The 18,155-nt window shown below is 55.2% G+C and overlaps 7 protein-coding genes across 7 annotated transcripts; 4 read left to right on the top strand and 3 right to left on the bottom strand.

The window, feature by feature from the left end:
- Positions 1-486: 486 nt before the first annotated feature.
- BO66DRAFT_317202 (peroxiredoxin-like family protein) lies at positions 487-1,131 on the bottom strand (the record flags this gene model as incomplete). The annotated part of the gene is made up of 1 exon (XM_025643548.1): positions 487-1,131. One exon carries the CDS (start codon positions 1,129-1,131, stop codon positions 487-489), a length of 645 nt encoding a protein of 214 aa, XP_025506318.1.
- A 737-nt stretch (positions 1,132-1,868) lies between these two features.
- BO66DRAFT_317351 (putative NAD dependent epimerase/dehydratase) lies at positions 1,869-3,011 on the top strand (the record flags this gene model as incomplete). The annotated part of the gene is made up of 4 exons (XM_025643554.1): positions 1,869-1,916; positions 1,959-2,489; positions 2,544-2,885; positions 2,946-3,011. 4 exons carry the CDS (start codon positions 1,869-1,871, stop codon positions 3,009-3,011), a joined length of 987 nt encoding a protein of 328 aa, XP_025506319.1.
- A 47-nt stretch (positions 3,012-3,058) lies between these two features.
- Positions 3,059-4,773, bottom strand: BO66DRAFT_317485 (uncharacterized protein; the record flags this gene model as incomplete). Its single annotated transcript, XM_025643561.1, has 3 exons — positions 3,059-4,061; positions 4,114-4,621; positions 4,683-4,773. The coding sequence occupies 3 exons, from the start codon at positions 4,771-4,773 to the stop codon at positions 3,059-3,061; spliced, it is 1,602 nt and encodes a 533-aa protein (XP_025506320.1).
- A 1,428-nt stretch (positions 4,774-6,201) lies between these two features.
- Positions 6,202-10,647, top strand: BO66DRAFT_418700 (non-ribosomal peptide synthetase). Its single transcript, XM_025649760.1, has 2 exons — positions 6,202-6,537; positions 6,604-10,647. The coding sequence occupies exon 2, from the start codon at positions 6,696-6,698 to the stop codon at positions 10,524-10,526; it is 3,831 nt and encodes a 1,276-aa protein (XP_025506321.1). The 5' UTR covers positions 6,202-6,537; positions 6,604-6,695; the 3' UTR covers positions 10,527-10,647.
- Positions 10,648-10,944: 297 nt separating this feature from the next.
- Positions 10,945-11,493, top strand: BO66DRAFT_436167 (uncharacterized protein; the record flags this gene model as incomplete). Its single annotated transcript, XM_025650905.1, has 1 exon — positions 10,945-11,493. One exon carries the CDS (start codon positions 10,945-10,947, stop codon positions 11,491-11,493), a length of 549 nt encoding a protein of 182 aa, XP_025506322.1.
- An 887-nt stretch (positions 11,494-12,380) lies between these two features.
- Positions 12,381-13,729, top strand: BO66DRAFT_369044 (putative NAD binding Rossmann fold oxidoreductase; the record flags this gene model as incomplete). The annotated part of the gene is made up of 5 exons (XM_025645359.1): positions 12,381-12,665; positions 12,728-12,839; positions 12,907-13,008; positions 13,077-13,138; positions 13,196-13,729. The coding sequence occupies 5 exons, from the start codon at positions 12,381-12,383 to the stop codon at positions 13,727-13,729; spliced, it is 1,095 nt and encodes a 364-aa protein (XP_025506323.1).
- A 745-nt stretch (positions 13,730-14,474) lies between these two features.
- On the bottom strand, positions 14,475-17,709 carry BO66DRAFT_469447 (fungal specific transcription factor domain-containing protein; the record flags this gene model as incomplete). The annotated part of the gene is made up of 14 exons (XM_025652725.1): positions 14,475-14,537; positions 14,608-15,138; positions 15,203-15,274; positions 15,333-15,473; positions 15,525-15,666; positions 15,715-15,783; positions 15,837-15,950; positions 15,998-16,119; positions 16,176-16,248; positions 16,302-16,324; positions 16,371-16,629; positions 16,678-16,910; positions 16,967-17,474; positions 17,687-17,709. 14 exons carry the CDS (start codon positions 17,707-17,709, stop codon positions 14,475-14,477), a joined length of 2,373 nt encoding a protein of 790 aa, XP_025506324.1.
- Positions 17,710-18,155: the final 446 nt, after the last annotated feature.

The following is an 18,155-nucleotide window of genomic DNA, read 5'->3' on the forward strand; positions in this document are numbered from 1 at the left end:
TTGCGGTGGCAGAATCAATCTATCTATGGAATTGTCAAAATCTCGGGGTTACATTGTTGTTCTCAGATTCCGAGACAGTAAGAGATCATATGGACAGGTGATATTGTCTAATGCAACATTCAACTCCCCGAGGTTGCACCGGTGATTGTTGCTGCGATGGTTAGACCGTCCAGTATGTCGACAATATGCTTCACGGCTGAACTACGTGATTGAGTCATGCGAGCGGAGTATAAGGGCGATAATGGCCGCGTACCCACGGCTAGAGGAGTGCAATATCGATGGAAATCAAACTATGATAGGGCCACTAGTGGCTGTTGGCACTGCATTTCACGCATCGAATATGGAGATTCACTCAAGAAATTCTACACCAGTCAGAAGAAGTAACGTGAGACAAGTTTCCATCAAATTGAGCTAGGCACAAACAAAGGCACTTCTAAAGAGCTAGAGACATCTGATATGTACCCAATAATCCATAACATTAGATCCCTAAAGAGCGCGAACCCACTGCAGAGCGGTCTCCGGCTCCAACCGCTTCGTGTAATCCGGGTCCAAGAACACATTGCGCACCAGCCCGTCCGCGCCCACGAGCACGGTCGCCGGGATCGGCACCTCCAAGCTCTGGTCGCCGTACTTATTCTCCCAATCGACCCCGAAGCCTGCCAGGATCGGGCCGAACGCCTCGGGCTGCTTCCACACGATCCCCAGCTGCCGGGCGAGCTGGTTCCCCACGTCCGAGAGCACGGGGAATTCAAGGGCGTGCTTCTCCGCCACGGACAGGGAGGTGTCCGGGAGGTGCGGGGAGACGGCCGCGAGAGTGACGCCCGCGGCAGTGAATTCCGGCAGGCGGGATTGCAGAGCGCGCAGCTCGAGGTTGCAGAAGGGGCACCATTCCCCGCGGTAGAAGGAGAGGAGGAGGGGGCCCTTGGCTTGGAGGCTGGCGCTGGTGACCTCATTGCCGGTGGCGTCTTTCAAGGTAAAGTCGGGGAGCTTCTGACCGGGCTGGATGGCTTTGCTGGCGTCGAAGGAGTCTTGCAGGGCTTGCACGCCGGAGTTGAAGGTGTCGATGACGGGGGCTGGGGCCGCCTTTTGGAAGTCGGCGTAGGCGCTTTGGAGGGAGGCTTGAAGAGACATTTTGAGGTTTTCAGGCAGTTTGAGCTCGAGAAAAGTCTGGACTGATGGGGATGGAGACTTGGGATGTTCTGCACAGGTGGATTGTGTTATGTGATGGTGAGAAAAGTGGCATTGGGCCGGATATCGCGTTGCTCTTTATAGCTATCATCCTGCGACTAGAGCCGCACAAGGTCTTTGGCACGATGCATTCTTGCTGCTTAGCAAGCCGATGCTTGGAAATCCATGCGGCATGAGCATTAGTAAGTTTCGTGAGATCTACCTCAGCCGCAGCCGAAGCGTTGACGGAGATGTAGATTAGATCGGGGCCGTGGGGGCGGGAGGGTCCCTGCCCCGGCCATCGGCGTCGCTTACCTAGTAGGGACTAGTCTCGCCGAGCTCGGCGAGGGCCGCGCTGAGCCAATCACCGTACATTCTTGGACCCGACCTTTGGGGAGGTTGGCAATGCATGCTTCATCAGCAGAATGTGAATACGAAGAGTTGGGTGTGGTAAATTCATGCAGACGTAAGGATTTGAGGCTCTTGGACGCTTTCCTTGATTACCAATACTACCACGAGAGAATGAAAGGGTTGCTGGAAGTGCCCCATGAGCCTCTGGTCGAGGTAATTCGACACCGAAGTTATTCCAAAATGATATAAGAAGCTGCTTGACCTCACAATAACGAATAACGAATCATTCGCCTGTCAGCACACCCACGATCTATTATCCCCGGCCATAAAAGCCCAAAAGAAGTGCTGAGATGTCCAATTGGATTGTCATCACAGGTGTCACGGGAGTCCAGGCAAGTGTGCTTCCCACGAATCCAGGGCTTCTTACTTACAATCTACAGGGGGGCTCCGTCGCAAGCACATACCTCCAGCTTCCAGGATGGAAGGTCCGCGGTGTCACCCGCAACCCATCTTCCCCCAAAGCCATGGAGTTACAGGCGCGAGGCGTCGAGATCGTCTACGGGGACCTGAATTACCCTGACAGCCTGGAAGCAGCATTCCAGAATGCAACCATCATCTTCGGCGTGACTGACTTCTGGACAATCTTCCAAGACGCCGAGAGCATGACGAAGAAACGACCAGACCAGGACCTCACAGAATATTGCTTTGAAGTAGAGGTCCAGCAGGGAAAGAATCTGGCAGAGGCCGCCGCCCGGATTCCGACATTGGAACGATTTGTCTTCAGTTCCATGGCGTCCGCCAATAAGTGGAGCAAAGGAAAATTCCCCAGAGTCTACCACATGGACTCGAAAGCGGTGGTGGTCGAACATGTCCGAAGTCTGCCAGGCTTGAAAGACCGCTTCTCGCAGATCCAGGCACCGATCTACTTCAATCTGCTTTGGCAATGGGGTCTTCCGACAACACCGAAAAAGGTTTTGTCATCACTTGTTCTTCGTGAGGTTACGTTTATTGACGCTCTTCTCTAGCAAGCCGAGGGATCCTATCGAATCTCCGGGGTTGGCCCGGCTGACATTCCCGTTCCCTTTGGAGACGTGCAAAACGACTTTGGTCGGTGTGTTAAAGCGGTAGTGGATGGACTTCCCGGTTTGAACCTTTTGGCTGTCGGAGAGTTCCTGTCATGGGAGGCGTATCTTGACATCTGGTGCCAGTCGCAGGGGGTACCGAACGGTGGCTACGATCAGCACACCATTGAATCATTCGAGAAGCTCCTGCCTGGTGGACTCGGTCGGGAATTTGGGGAGAACGTGCTTTTCGCGCAGCAGTTCGGCTATGACGGGGGTGATCCCACGGTGGTCCGACCCTCGCAGGTAAGCAGATTGCCTTTGCCCGGATCTTGGAAACAGGGCCAAGGTTCTAACAGGACATAGTTCGGCATCGAGATGACTTCCTTCAAGGAGTACTGCGAGCGAACCGACTTTAGCCCTATTCTCTAAAGCAAGCAATATGTATTCAGCTAGTTGTGCGATGGCCCATAGCGTCTTTACCTTGAGCATGATACTTGCAATTTCTGGCATCCTTTACAAGGTCTCTTTCCATCACATCTGACTTTCCGCTGGCGGCACACGCCGCAGGCATGCGTCATCCCCGTAGTTGAAGTATCAATCTGTTCCTCGAGTGTCGAAGTCGTGTATTTGCAAGTAAGGTTATGCTTGACACAGTTCTGGCATGGTTGCTGCTTGTCACATTTCACCCTTCGTCGGCGGCAATGGAGACATGGCTGGAGCCTCGTTGTGTAGCGATGAGTACCTGGCGCATCTGTCAAGGACGGCGGAGAGGTGGATCGTTGGGCCTCCTCCCACAGCCTTTCCCCGGCATGATCGCATGCACAATCCAACCAAGGGAAGGCCTTAAGCAGCGCCCGGAGAGAACGCCAGCTCGGGATCGAGGTAAGACTGACGACGGACGCAAGCTTCTGTGCGAACCACGATCTTTCGATGGTGTGTTGCGCGGCTATGCCACCGATCGTAAGAAGCCACACGAGAAGCCCATTGTCCGCGTCGAGGGTGTATTGATCGAATAGAGGTTCCTCGCTCAACTCCCGGCGTAGAAGCCCTGCGAGACGGGGGAGTGGCGAGCCGACAGGAGGAATGGGGAAAATGACACCGACGCTGAATATGAGCAGGCCAAGTCTGCAGGCTTCATATCCGGGGTACCATTCTCTGTCGTCGCATTCCGCTCCTGTGGGCAGCGACATGACATGGAAGTGGACTAGGTTCCGGATGTCACACAACAAGCTGGTGTCGTGTGGTGCATTGTCACCGTTCACATATGCATGTACCATGCTGCAGTACATGACGAAACCCTGCAAAACGCACGCGAGGGCAAATGGTAGTCCAGCATTTTGGAATTTCTGCACCCCATGGTCCCACCATCCCCCAGACGAACTGAAATGGAACCGCCAATCGGAATTGTCATGCCCGCGGTTGGAATAGAATGGAATCTGAGGCTTGTTCAAGGTCAAAGTGGAGTTCACCAAGGTCCGGCTAAGTGCAAGATTAGCGAGGCTGCTACCAAAGAAACACATTAGGACCTTACTAGAAAATCGCCAAGGAGGCTCCCGGAATCCTGATCCTTTGGAGCCCGCCCTTCAGGGCCACTAGCTTGCAGAGGCCCGCCTGATGAGACATGTGCGGCACACGCGCCCCGTGAATATTGAGCCATTGGAGACCTTGTAGTGGCGAATTGAATGGCGAAGAGCCGGTCCAATCTCGATCTTGAAAGGCATGATCCACTGCCTCAGTTAACATGAGAACGGCCAGGATACTTGCGTCTGTTACTGCAGTCGCAGCGTGCTGCAGCGCCTTGTTCGCTCTCGTCGCTGCCTCTTGCTGACATAACATTAACAGCTGCTTGTTCTCCAAGACCATCGAGGTAGGTGTGTTCTTTTGATTCACGAGGCAATGCGTGAGCCTATGTGTGACGGCTGAGAACAGCAGCGCATTGAACAGCGCTGGGTTCTCCAGGGAGATGGGCAGCCAAGCATCCAGATAAGGGTTCATGGCTCCTGAGCTCGGGATCATTCGAGGCGTCATGATGCTCAACCCTACAGCCAAGAATCAGTGGGGAGTAGACTTTCGGGGGGGTCCGTAATTCAGTATACATACGATACTGCAAGCAATTGCTGACGATGTCCGAGGGCAGTGTGGAGGGATATGTTCTGAAGGGGTCAATTTCACCCCCTGTGACAGCACCCATCATCGGAAGGGTGGAAACACCATCTTTGGACGAACTCCGGATTCCCTCCACCTTGTCCTCGTGCTCGTTGAAAAAATCGTGGTTCTCCATGCGGGTGATCAGTCAGTGGTGATACCGATCTTGGTACAATACTTCCGCTTGGCGTGATCTGGCTCGAGATTGCAAGCTTTTATGTGGCTGATGGATGGAGATGAGGGGGTGCGGCTGGAAGACGCTCATGCCCCACGCTAGTCCTTAAGAGCGGCCGGTATAGCCGTTCAGCTGGTGTATATAATCTATCGGTAAGGCGGCGCTTTTTGCATCTTTGTGGAGGAAAGACTCTGCAAAGTGTGAACTGATTCGGTGTTTCATGTCGGACAGCCTGAAGTAGGTACCTAGGTAGGTAATGAATAGATGCCTCTGTCATGTAGACGAATGTAAGGGAAGCTGCCAATGGCAGAATCCGGTCTACGGGCGGGCAAGCACGCCGTAGACGCAGTCACATGATCTGAAGGCGGTGACACCCTCTTCTATCATGAGATCCGTAGCGGTAGCTAAATTTAGGATGCGTGACGATGCCTTGCTGAATTTATTGTTGGATTCTCGCCAACGCCTCGTAGACCCCATGGGCTTTGATGATTTGGATAATGTGTGGGAAGGCTGTTAGGTTTGTGGGCTGCGAAGGCGCGAAGGCCACGTTTGGCTGATTGCACCGGCAGTCGTTTTTGTATGGGAAATCTCAGGGTACCTTCCTGATCTGGGATAGAGCTAGCGCCCCACTATCTTTTCCTTCCAGGGCCTAGCCAGGTGTCCACGGTAGTAGTATCCAGGATCATGATCCATGATCCATGATGGCACCGTCATTTCTTGATCTTAATCTCAACAAAATCAAAGGCGGTGAGCAATATAGGCAAGAAGTCATGTGAGCCTGGAGGAGCTGGAGAATCAATTGCTGTAGCATCAGCTTCCTACTAAGCTTGGCTTCCTCAGCTTAGGTCGACTCTCAACAAAAACCGCCGCAAGCATGTGATTGCGAGCCCGGACCAACAGTTGACCCGCAATCACATGTCAGAGGCCCCACCTGTCAGCGCCTTCGACCAATCGATACCCGACGATAATAAGACGGAGGTCGGGTGGAACCGCTTGGCCCCCAACCAGCAACAACCAGCAATGCGGAGAGACCAGGACATGGGTAAGTTAGAGGTCAGGTGACTCGGCAAAAGAGGGGGAAGACTCGGACGGGAGAAGGAGTAGTGCAGTGCCCAGTCGGGTGGTGAAGTCCACGGTGAGAACGAAGAGGGGGGAGGGGGGGCATTTCCGCCACTGATGCATGCACGACAGGGGACAATTTACGGCCATTTGCTACCATACCACCGTCATCCTAAATATACCCAGTAACTAAAGTTATAAGTACCTGGCTGAAACTTTATGAAATCCACCCTCATGAGTTGAAGACCTCTCGAAGTCCTGGAGCAACCCGCTCACTGGATAGTCTGGTACTGGCGAGCCATGGATACCCAGTTTTGCAGATACGATCGATGGATCCATGAATATGGATGATGTTGGGAAGACTAACCCAAACCGGTTATGCCACGATGTCTCGACTCTCTGCCCACAAACACCCCCGGGGGCCTTCCTCCCCTCCTCCCTCCTCCCTCCTCCACCGCTCTCAATTCTCTTTCTTTCTTTAAACATTCTGTCACTACTACTTAATCAACAACACAACACCTTCTGTCCTGCTCGGTGAGAAGAAAGCTCTCCTCCAATTCTTTCATCAATCTGCCGGTGAGTCTGCAGTGTAATGCAATCCTACCTATCACTGCATCAAGCTGACAACGCATGCCTGCCCAGTCCCTTTGAATACTCCCCGAGCTCCACCTTTCCTCTCGCCGACTCCCTCCTCCCTCTCATGCGTCCACCTTCTCTCTCAATTTAACGAAAACATGCCCTTCCTCGATACCACAAAAGACCTGTCGGCCCTATTCTCTCGCCAAGTGAAAGCGACCCCCGACGCGGTCGCCCTCGAGGATGACAGGACCACTTTCACATACGCGGAGCTCGATCGCGAGGTCGACTGCCTCTCCCGCCGCCTACGCACATATGGAGTGAGCCGAGATACGCTGGTGGGCGTGCTGTTGCCAAGAAGTGCCCATTATGTGATTGCCTGCTTGGCCGCCTTGCGGGCGGGGGGCGCCTTTCTCGTCCTGGAGCTGGCCTACCCGCCAGAGCTGCTGGCGGACGTGATCGAGGACGGCAACCCAGCTGTCGTGATCACTCACCGGGCGGAAGTGGGCAAGATCAAGAGCAAGGTGCCCTTGATTGTCCTAGATGAGCCGGCCGCCCATGCAAATGGTTACGCGACCGAGCCGGCTCCGCTGCCAGCCGACGATGATTTGGACCGACTGGCATTCGTCTCCTACTCGTCTGGGACGACAGGCAAGCCCAAGGGTATTGCCAATCCTCACCGAGCTCCAGTGCTTTCCTATGATCTGCGGTTCGGGGTTCAGGACCTGCAACCCGGCGACCGTGTGGCCTGCAATGTCTTCTTCATCTGGGAGATCCTGCGGCCGCTATTGCGAGGAGCCACCGTGGTGACAGTGCCGGACGACGCGAGCTACGATCCTGCAGCATTGGTCGACCTGCTGGCAGCGAGAAAGATTACAGAGACCTTGATGACGCCCACGTTGCTGGCGACCGTGCTGCAGCGTCATCCCCACATCGATGAACGTCTTCCCGAGCTCCGCACGCTGTGGCTAAATGGTGAAGTGGTCACGACCGATCTGGCCCGTCGCGCGATCAAGGCTCTCCCGCAGACTCGCTTACTTAACTGCTACAGTGCATGCGAGACGCATGAGATCGCCTGCGGGGATATTCGGGAGATCATTGATGAGGAAGCGACCTACTGCCCGGTCGGTCCGCCTCTAGATCCAAAGCAGATTTACATTTTGGACGAGAGTGGCCAACCGGTCGATGCGGGAGTCAGTGGAGAGCTCTTCGTGGCCGGCCCACTGCTTGCCCGTGGATACCTCAATTTGCCCGAGACCACCGCCAAAGCGTTCTCTCCCAACCCCTTTGATACACAGCCCGGGTCTCGCCTCTACCGCACCGGTGATTTGGCCCGGCTGCTGCCCTCGGGACTCCTCGAAATTACCGGTCGCGTAGGATCGATGATCAAGTTGCGAGGATATTCCGTGGTGCCGGCCAAGGTCGAAAGCGAGATTGTCAAAAACCTCGCGGTCGGTCACTGTGCAGTTGTCGCTCATGGCGAGGGTTTGGAACGGCAGCTGGTGGCCTACATCGTGCCAGACAGGAACGCTGCCGGTCGGCCGACGGTTGAGGTTAACGAAGCCGGGTACAGCCCTGCGGCGCGTCGCATCCTGGCGCAGTCCCTTGCGCACTATATGATTCCCGCTTTGTGGGTAGAACTGCCGGAACTCCCCACTCATGATGTGACGGGCAAGGTCGACCTCAAGCGCTTGCCTCCCCCCAAGACTGATGTTCACACCAACGGTAACGGCAAAGCGGCGGATCAAGACCCGATCACTCTGGACCAGGTCGCAGCCTGCTGGGCTGCAGCTCTCAAGACATCCAAGACTCTTCTTACTGCTACGGATGACTTCTTCGACCTAGGGGGTCACTCCTTGTCGCTTGCTGACCTTTCTTCACGCCTGTCCCGGCACTTTGGCTTCCGGGTCCCCATTGCTCGGCTGGCGGAGACCACAACCCTGGCTGGCCACTTGGAGACCGTCCGTGCGATTCGCGATGGACACACAGCCGCAGTGCAAGCTGATCTTCCAGCTGTTTTGCGTGCGGACGCTACTCTCGACGATGACATCCGACCTGCGAACCCTGCCACGATTTGCGCCCTTGACAAAGCCAACACCGTCCTTCTGACGGGTGTGACTGGTTTCCTCGGCGCTTTTCTGCTCCACGATCTGCTGGAAAGCACCTCCGCCCAGATCATTTGTCTGGTGCGGTTTAACGAGCCTGCGAATGATGATCAGCCCGGGGGCGTGGCACGCATTCGCCGGAACCTTCTTGATCTCGGCTTGTGGCGCGATTCCGTGATGGAGCGTGTAGAGATTTTGCCAGGAAACCTTTCTCGCACACGGTTCGGTCTTTCAGCGAAGGCGTTCGATGAGCTGGCTGCTCGTGTCGAGGTGATTGTGCATGCTGCGGCTACCGTCAACCTCGTGTACCCCTATGCCGCCCTGCGCGGGCCCAACGTTGGTGGTACGCGTGAGATTCTTCGGTTGGCGAGCAAGAGTGGCGCCACAGTGCAGTACGTCTCCACGAACGGGGTCCTGCCCGCCTCGGGCGAGAAAGGCTGGCCGGAGGACACGTTGTTGGATGTGGAGGATGTTCCGACCAAGCTGCTCGATGGATACGGACAAACTAAGTGGGTCGCGGAGCAGCTCGTTCTCGAGGCCGGCCGTCGCGGTCTGCCCGTGAAGGTCCACCGTGCCGGCACGATCAGTGGACATAGTACTACCGGTGCTGCCAACGCATGGGATCTTCTCTCCGCTTTGATTGTGGAATCGATCAAGTTGGGCTACGCCCCTGAAGTTCAAGGTTGGCGCGCGGAGATGACTCCGGTGGACTTCGTAAGCAAGGCCATCGTCCATCTAGCCACTCAGACCCATGCTGAGCAGACCATTTTCCATTTGGGTGACCCCAAGCCCGTTGACACGCGCGATGTGTTCGCTGCTCTGAACGAGCTGGGCTACCCCACAAAGCCTCTTGGCTGGGATGAATGGGTTACCCTGTGGAACGAGAAGCGCAGTAACGTCAAGGGTGGTGACGGTGGGTTCACCGTGGATATCCTCCGCAGTGGTATGCCGACTGTGGAATTTCTGCGGGACATTGTCGTGCTGGATAACGCGGCCACCCGACCGTTCCGGACATGCGTGGAACGGCCGAAGGTTGACAAGGCGCTGCTCGAGACCTACACCCGTCACTGGTTTGCCAGAGGATGGCTGTCAAAGCCTCCTGTGCGCCAACAGGCGCTGAACGGAACTGCGCAGCTGGTCAAAGGTCCGCTTAGCGGCCGTGTGGCTGTTGTCACCGGCGCGTCATCCGGCATTGGTGCAGCAGTGGCTACTGCTCTTGCACGCGAAGGTTGCCATGTTGCTCTTGCCGCTCGTCGTGTGGAAGCTCTCGAGTCGTTGCAGAAGCAGCTGGCAGCCCACGGAGGCAAGATTATTGCTAAAAAGACAGACGTCACGAACAAGGCACAGGTGGACGCCTTGTTCCATGATGCCACCCAGGAACTTGGCCCTATCGACATCCTCGTCTCCTGTGCGGGTGTCATGTACTTCACCATGATGGCCAATGTGCAGACGGATGAATGGGAGCGGACGGTGGATGTGAACTGTAAGGGTCTCCTGCACTGCCTGTCGGCTACGGTCCCGGGCATGCTGTCCCGCGGCGCCGGACACATCGTGGCCATTTCCTCTGATGCCGGCCGGAAGGTGTTCCCGGGTCTGGGCGTGTACTCCGCTAGCAAGTTCTTCGTGGAGGCTACTCTGCAGTCTTTGCGTCTGGAGACCGCCGGAACGGGACTGCGCGTGACAAGTGTGCAGCCTGGCAACGTTGCCACGGATCTATTGGGGATGAGTACAGACGCGGAAGCGCTTAAGAAGTATGGCGAGCCGTCGGGGGCGGAGGTTCTGGCTCCGGAGGATATCGCCAATTCGATTGTGTATGCGCTGCGCCAGCCCGCACATGTTTCCGTTAATGAGGTGTTGATCGAGCCCCGGGATGAGCCGATTTAATGGGTCAATGATGATAGACTATAGACATGCATGAGTGATGCAATGAAGGTTTCTTGTTTTGCCTATGCTTGGTATATCGCATCACGTATTAATATCCCAGAGTTTATTTTCGATAACCAAGAATTTTACACTTTCTCTTTCAACTTAGGTCTCACCGTTTATCTGTCTAATCAGTATTTCCTACCGCCTCTTCAAATAAACACAGTATACCACTCACCGCACCGCCTATATCCCCTTCGATGGGCCTAGACTCAGACCCATACTCGAGGAGCCCCCAACCCAACAACCGACACATTCCACTCGACATTCCTTCCAACCACCCCGATCTGTTCAACTCTGACGATACATAAGACAACAGAACCCACCGCGTTCTCCACGTATGCACCTACCTCCCATCCACTCCAGCACTCGATTCAAGATGTACCTCCAATCCCTAACCACCACCCTCCTCCTCCCCCTCCTCCTCCTCACCAGCACCCACGCAACATCCACCACCCCATCCCCTGACACCGACGAATTCACCCAACTCAACTGCCCCAACACCACAACCCCCACCGCGACCCCCGCCGAGCAACTCGCCGCGTGGACCACCTTCACCAGCCTGATGTACACCGAGCACCGCCTCACCGACGCACTGAGCCACTATGTCGCCGGGAAATACATCAACCATTCACCGCTGGTGGCCGGCACGGGCGTGACCGAGACGGCCGCGGAGCTGACGAACCTCGTGCCGGACGTGACCTCGCAGCTGCAGCGGGCGTTCGTGGGGTGGGACGCAGCGGGCAATGCGTTTGGCGTGGCGCATACGCGGGTGATCCCGAATCCGAAGGAGGATGGGGCGGAGGGCGGGGAGTCGGCGCTCGTGGATATTATTCGCATGGTTGGGACGTGTATGGTGGAGCATTGGGATGTAGAGCAGGCGGTTGGTTCTAAGGGGGAGGGGGGGAATCCGATTGCTTTCTTTTAGGGTGTTGATTGTGGTGGTTCTGGGGGTGTTAGGGGTTAGTTGGTGGGGTGGGTTGGGGGTGAAGGGATGGTGTTATGGTTGAGGTTGATGCTATATGTTGGGATTGGGTCCTTTGCTGGGATTGGGCTAGGGGTGTATACGTATTTATATACGTGTATACTGAGAAGGTAGAGTGATATAACGAAGGGTGATGTTTGATATGTTTGCTCTGTGGGTGGTGGTATACCACAATTCTTGGGTAGCTTACATGCTAGCTGTCTATTTAATTTCTGTTCTTGTGAACATTCTTTTTGGTGACTCTATATGCAATTTTGTATGACATCTGTAAGGTCATAATTAGTGCAACTTAGGATTGTAATGAGAGTTTGGAGAATATTTTTAAGTATTTCGATTTGAATGGCTAGTTTACAACCGAAAATGTATACGAGTACAGTACGAGTCATCTAGTTCTACGGATGAGGTAAGAGTTTTGAACAATGATCGAGCACTGTGGGCTACCTTAACAAGTAGATGCCAGGTAACCTATATACAACTAAGACACCCAATCAATATGTAAAATAGCAGTCGCTTTTTGCCATCCATGATGTGATTCTACTCTGGTTGTGAACTGAATCCAACCGCCTTCTACCCGTGCGATGTCCGATCGGCCCAAACAAGAGTCGGACTTAAGCTGGTTTCCCGGCACGCACCCGACGTCGGACCAAAGCATCGGAGATCGGACATCTGCCATCCCCCGCGTGCAGCATTCGCATCGTCGGGCCCTGAGTTAGGGCTTTCCGGAACATGTCTGGGGAAGCGATCTTTCAGAAATAGAGATAAAACGCAAGACCTCCCACGCAATCCATCACTCCTCCTCCAGACAAACCACAACACTCACAACCATCAACATGACCACGCAACCGCGCCTCAAACTCGCCCTGATCGGCCTCGGCCGTCTGGGCGCCATCCGCGCCGAGATACTGGCCTTCAAGCAGCCTCGCATCGAGCTTGTCGCTGCCTGTGACACGAAGCCCGGGGCTGACGAATGGGCGGTGGCCAATCTGCCCGCCTCCGTGAAGTTCTTTGCTGATCCAGAGGACTGCATGAGAAACAGCGGTGCCGAGGCCGTCCTGATCTCGACAGCAACCGCTACCCACGCGCCTTTGATTATCAAGGGCCTTGACCTGGGTCTGGTGAGTTCTACTGCCCTTTGTCAATCTCAAATCTGGGTTGTGGACTGACACACTCCGTCCAGCATGTCATGTGCGAGAAGCCGATCTCGGTCGACGTGATCACCACCGAGGAGGTCCTCGCCAAGGCTGCGTCAAAGCCCCACCTCAAATTCCTGGTTCCCTTCTGTCGACGATGTGAGTGGACTTCAGCTCCCTTCTGCGGGTGGCAACGAGTGTTAAAGGGTGAGCTGACCCGCGCTAGATGATGAGTCGTACCGCCAGGTGAAGCAGATGGTCGAGGCTGGCGCACTCGGAGACGTCCACGCAGTCGAGAGCTCTTGTCTTGACCAGCAGGACCCTACAGGTAAGTTTTCACCTCTCCTTGTCATTTCGTACCTGTGAACCGGTCCACCTAACCCACCGTGTCCCTAGGCTTCTTCGTGCGCTTCTCCGAGCAATCCGGAGGCATCTTCGTCGACATGGGTGTTCACGATGTCCGTCCCCTTATCCTCGACTCCCTACACTTCCCCATACTAACCATAATCCTGCAGATCGACATCGGCCGGTACTACCTGGACGTCAAATCCGGCCTCACCAACCCCAAAAAGCAAGTCAAGCGGGTCGTCGCGGTGGGCCAACAGGCCGTGTACGGCGAGCTCTCGAAGTACGGCGACGCCGACAACGGCTGGGGACTGGTGGAGTTCGCCAACGGCAAGATCCTGACCTTCCACCTGGGGCGGACGCTGACCAACGGGTTCGAGGGGATGACGCGCGTGTGCGGCACCAAGGCGCACTCGGTGATCAACGCCAACTCGACCATCAACCGCGTGGAGGTGCGCGACGCCCACGGCGTGCGCACCGCCACCACCCCGGACGCCTTCGTGCTGTACGACAAGTCCTTCCTCAAGGACCTGGAGGAGTTCGCCACCGCCTGCCTCGACGGGGCGCCCTTGACGTGCGCGCCCGAGGACGCGTACGAGGCCGCCAAGATCGCCACGGCGCTGCAGTTCTCCTTCCGCCACGGCGTGCCCGTGTACTTTGATGAGGATGGGCTGGCGATTCTGGATGCGGGCAGGAAGGCATGATTTTAGCATCTGGGACGTGGTGGCTTGGGCTTGGTTAGAGTAGCGTTTTGCATGTTTGTTTGTTATGTGTGGTAGACGCATAGAACTGGGGATTACGAATCAATGATATGTGCATGACATTCCTTGATCGGTTCGAGGCACCTAGGATTCGTAGAATCCACACTTTACACTTGATCTTTCTCGTACTAGAGTCAACATCTCAGAACAACATGGCGTCACACAAGGTCGGATTTGCTTGCACGTGGCCAGCGTCTTTCTTTCACTTATTTAAAGAATAATCTAATTATAATTTTAGATCTTTTGATTGATTTTCTGGACCCAGCGAGACATATTTGGGACCGCAGAAAGAAACACGCGAATATACAAAGAATCATTCTTATCGATACTGGAATGTGATGCCGTTCCTCCAGGCCTCGCATTTTACTCACTCTTCTCCTATCAATGAATTTCTAGAACAAACTAATGCTTCTGGTCTTCTCCGTTCACCGACACACTTGAATTCAGCATGTCATGTAGGTTTTCCTCCATAGATCCACAAAAGACACAGATCGAGTGATCGACAGGCCATACGTAGAATCTATATTAATATCTGCTATTTGATTACAATGTGTAAGAATAAGCTCGGAAATCAGGAAAAAATGCACCTCACCATATCTGCAGGCTGCTAGTCAGAGGTATAAACGAATCAGTAGTAGCTACACAAAATAAACCACTCCGCCGCCGGAGTCTAATGCGATCCAACCGCCTAGCCCAGCGGTATGCTCCCCAACAGATCCTGAAGAAGCATCGGATCCCAAAAGTCCTGCAACTACCCCGATATGGAACACGTTAGCTATCGCACACCCAACCAAACAGAGGACAAGACAGGAGGATCCCACCAGCTCATTCGTCGAATCCGGCGTCACCAGCGGCAACGACGAGCCCGCCACAATCATCGAAGGATCACCCTGCAGCACCCCGAAAGGATGATGATGGAGGTCATTCGGCGACGGCTTCGAGCCCACGTCAATGCCATGCGGCGAGTCGGTGGGCGTCTCATCCGCCAGCTGGATCGTCGTCCGGATCGTCTGCCGGCCCTGGCCCGCCCGCTCGATCAGCCGCGTCCGCCAGCCCAGCAGCTCGACGTCCTCGCTGTCCTCGCGGGCTCGGTCCCCCGGCCGGCCCGCATCATCCCGCGCAGCAGCCGGCTGCGTCGACGCGGAGGCGATCTTGGCCGACGCCCGCGCGCGCAGCCTCATCAGCCACTGCAGGTTCCGGCCGTAGCGCGGGGTGTTGGCGCCGTGTTGGATCAGCGAGGTGAAGAGGTTGATTGCGGCGTCGAGCTGGGTCAGAGCGAAGGCGGCCATGGGGTTGCTGGGGTCGCGCAGCACGAGGGTTCCCAGGCAGAGAGCGGAGCCGAAGACGTGGTACTAGAATAGAAAGGTGGTTGTGAGAGATGTACTGGCCCGGAGGGATTCGGAAAGATGCGCGTACCCAGAAGTTCCATTGTCTGGTGCTGACCGCGGGGAAACGGGTGTGAATGTCGTCGACAATTGCGATGATGATCTGTCAGTGTCAGCTCGAGCGTCTTGCATGTTGGACGAGCGAAGATGGGGAGGCTTACGGCGCAACGCTCTATCACGGTCAAGAATGAAGGCGCGTAGACGGATCTCATCCGGTCGTTGATATCGTACAGTGCTTTCGCATAATATGGTCGATGGAGGTTGATGATCGTCTCCGAAATGTTGAGCGCTAGATTCATTTGCTACCGAGTACTTAGTCAGACAATCCAACTTGCCATGTGAAAAGGACGAACCTGAAAAGAAATGGTCATTGATCTCCGGGAGGGTTCGGGCGATGCCTCGATTGCCGCTTCGACGTGAGGGTAGCGAGAGGGCATGGACAGAAACGCGGCTCGACAACGAAGGGAAAACGGCAGATTGCGCTCAAATTCGCCGCTACAGAGCGTCAGTTTTCAAGTCAGACTGTGGCGGTGGGGCACATACAGTCTAATGTCGAGGTCGGTCACAGCCGAGTACGGTGGTTTGTGCACCTTCATCGCCATATGGAGAATTCTGCGGGCTGGTTAGATGTGAGGCATCCCCGGAACGACAAGAGAAAGACACACTCGGACGAAAGCTGCGAGAGCTCAAATCGAAGGATCGAATAGCTCTTTTCGCCGGTTGCGTTCTCCGGCTCGGAAGGGAATGCGACATCGCAATGCTCCGGATTCATAGCGCATCTGCCTGAGATTAGACATATCATAAGACCTGCACGGGGAACCCATACGGCCTCGAGAAGCAATGTGCCTGGAAGGTGTCGGCGGCATTCAACTCCCAGAACACCTTGCGTCTTTCCTCAATCACATCCTGTGGGAGATTCCAGCGGGCACCGTCTCGATGCATTCCCATCTAGACATATAGAATCTCCATCAGTGGTGAACTTCACTTGGAACAGTTGTGCTTACCGCTTGAACTAACCGCATGGCCAGACCCCAGAGCGGCCAGGCATTGTCCCCTCGGCCCCCTTTATCCAAATGTCTAGACCAAGGTCAGTGAAAGAATAAAGATTGCGGAGCCACTCAGTAACGTACAGATGCAGATGTGCCATCAAATGCTGCTGATCGTTAGCGGTGAAAGATGGCGACAAGCTCAAGACTCACTAGAGTTTGTAGCCCGGCGACCATGTTGTTAGATAGGAAGCGCCCTTTCACCAGAGCCAACTCCGAGAGATGCAGCCAGTCCTCGGCCGATGGGTCATAGTTAGGCATCTCAATGTTAAACAAGGTGCCTTGAGCCATGACGATGAACACCAGCGCAATCTCCTGCGGATTGACCCGCGGAGATACGGACACTCCCTCGGCAAACTTGTAGACGCGGTCGAAGCTCTTCTGGAAACTGGCTTTGGGAGCAACATCATGACTAAACCATTGTCAGCGTTGCCTCGTAGACCCCGTCAATCACACTCACTGCCAAGCGCAATAGCGATAGTACGATCCCACCAATGTCTCCGCCTCCTCCTTGGCGGGTAGGCGGGAAAGCAGCTCCCGAGTACTGACGTGTGAGGCTGCCACGTTGAACGGAAAGGCGATGGGAGTGGTACCGGGACTCAAGCGGTAGGGCTGGGATGGAACCGACTCTGGGATCTTTGGGGAAGGAGCGCGGGTCACCGGGGGACTGTCCGATGCGTCTTGGGTTTCCGACTACGTAGATACACATCTCAGTGGCTGTGAACGAGGCTCCAGCAGAGAGGACCTACCTCTTTCAACCATTCACTGCCGGCCGTCGGACCCAGGTACTTGGACCGACCTCCTTTACCCAACATCAAGGTGCCGTAGGAGCCGTTCTGTCCGGCAACGCCAAGGGGCTGTGGGACGGGATTCTGGTAGCCACTGTTCCTTCGATCGCTGGGTCCAGATAGGCTGATTCGGCCTGAAGCAGCTGAAGAGGATTCGTGCAAAGGGTCGGACTGTAGCGCGTGGGCTAGAAGGGCGAGTTGTTCAAAGTCATCCCGTCTGTTGCCGTTATGCGGTGGTTGCCGTGAGTTGCGGCCCGAATGGTCGGCGGATCCCTGCTCCGCGGCAGTTTTTGGGGCCTGACCGCGATGTTGTGAAACATCATGTTGATAGGGCGTGTCCGAGATGTGTATGGATGGATGATCCAAGCTAGGAGTGTCGGCTGAACGGGGTGCATGGTCTTCCTGGGGAGGGGGATGTTCGACTTGTGCAGGAGGATTCTTGCGCTGGTTTTTGGGTGTATCAGATCCTCTGCCATAGCAGCCAATTAGTATCATGCAGGCATGCATAAGCACATGGAACGTGAACAAACCGGGACGGTGTAGTGTCGGCTGCACCTGGGTTACAGAATGAGGTCCGGCGTCGGCGGACACAGTTTGAGCACGGCACTGCAATGTTCCTTCTTTCAGCCGGTGGGCACGGTCTCCATACGTCAAACTCAAGTTACTGACACTGCCGATCACATTTCATCTTCAGCCGGCGACATTCTGCAAAGGTTATTGGAATCAACCTTTCTATACGTTTGATCGTCACATTCTACGGGGGAAGCAGCACTGACCTGCACAGCTGAGGGATGGGCGCTGTCTTCGCTGTTTTTTGGTGGGTCTGGGATTGTCATCGGCCTCATGGCTGACTCTTCCCGATAGTTGGGAGCGGTCCGATCCTGGGATGTTGGTCATCATGCCATATGAATCGGGGTTGCATAAATGAAATGCAGTGACAGCGGGTGTTGTCGATGACGGAAAAGCCGAGGAGGGAGGCGGGAAGAGGCGAGAAATATGTCCGGTCATGTGACGAGCCACATCCACCCCCACACCCCCCGCAAACTACGAGAGATTATCTCCGATGCCAACCTTGAACCGTCAGGTACGACGTAATGCATTCCCGATCCATTGATTCCAGATTGTTTTATCTCCGGTCCCAAGATGGAAA

Source organism: Aspergillus aculeatinus, assembly GCF_003184765.1.
Source record: "Aspergillus aculeatinus CBS 121060 unplaced genomic scaffold BO66scaffold_11, whole genome shotgun sequence".
NCBI lineage: Eukaryota > Fungi > Ascomycota > Eurotiomycetes > Eurotiales > Aspergillaceae > Aspergillus > Aspergillus aculeatinus.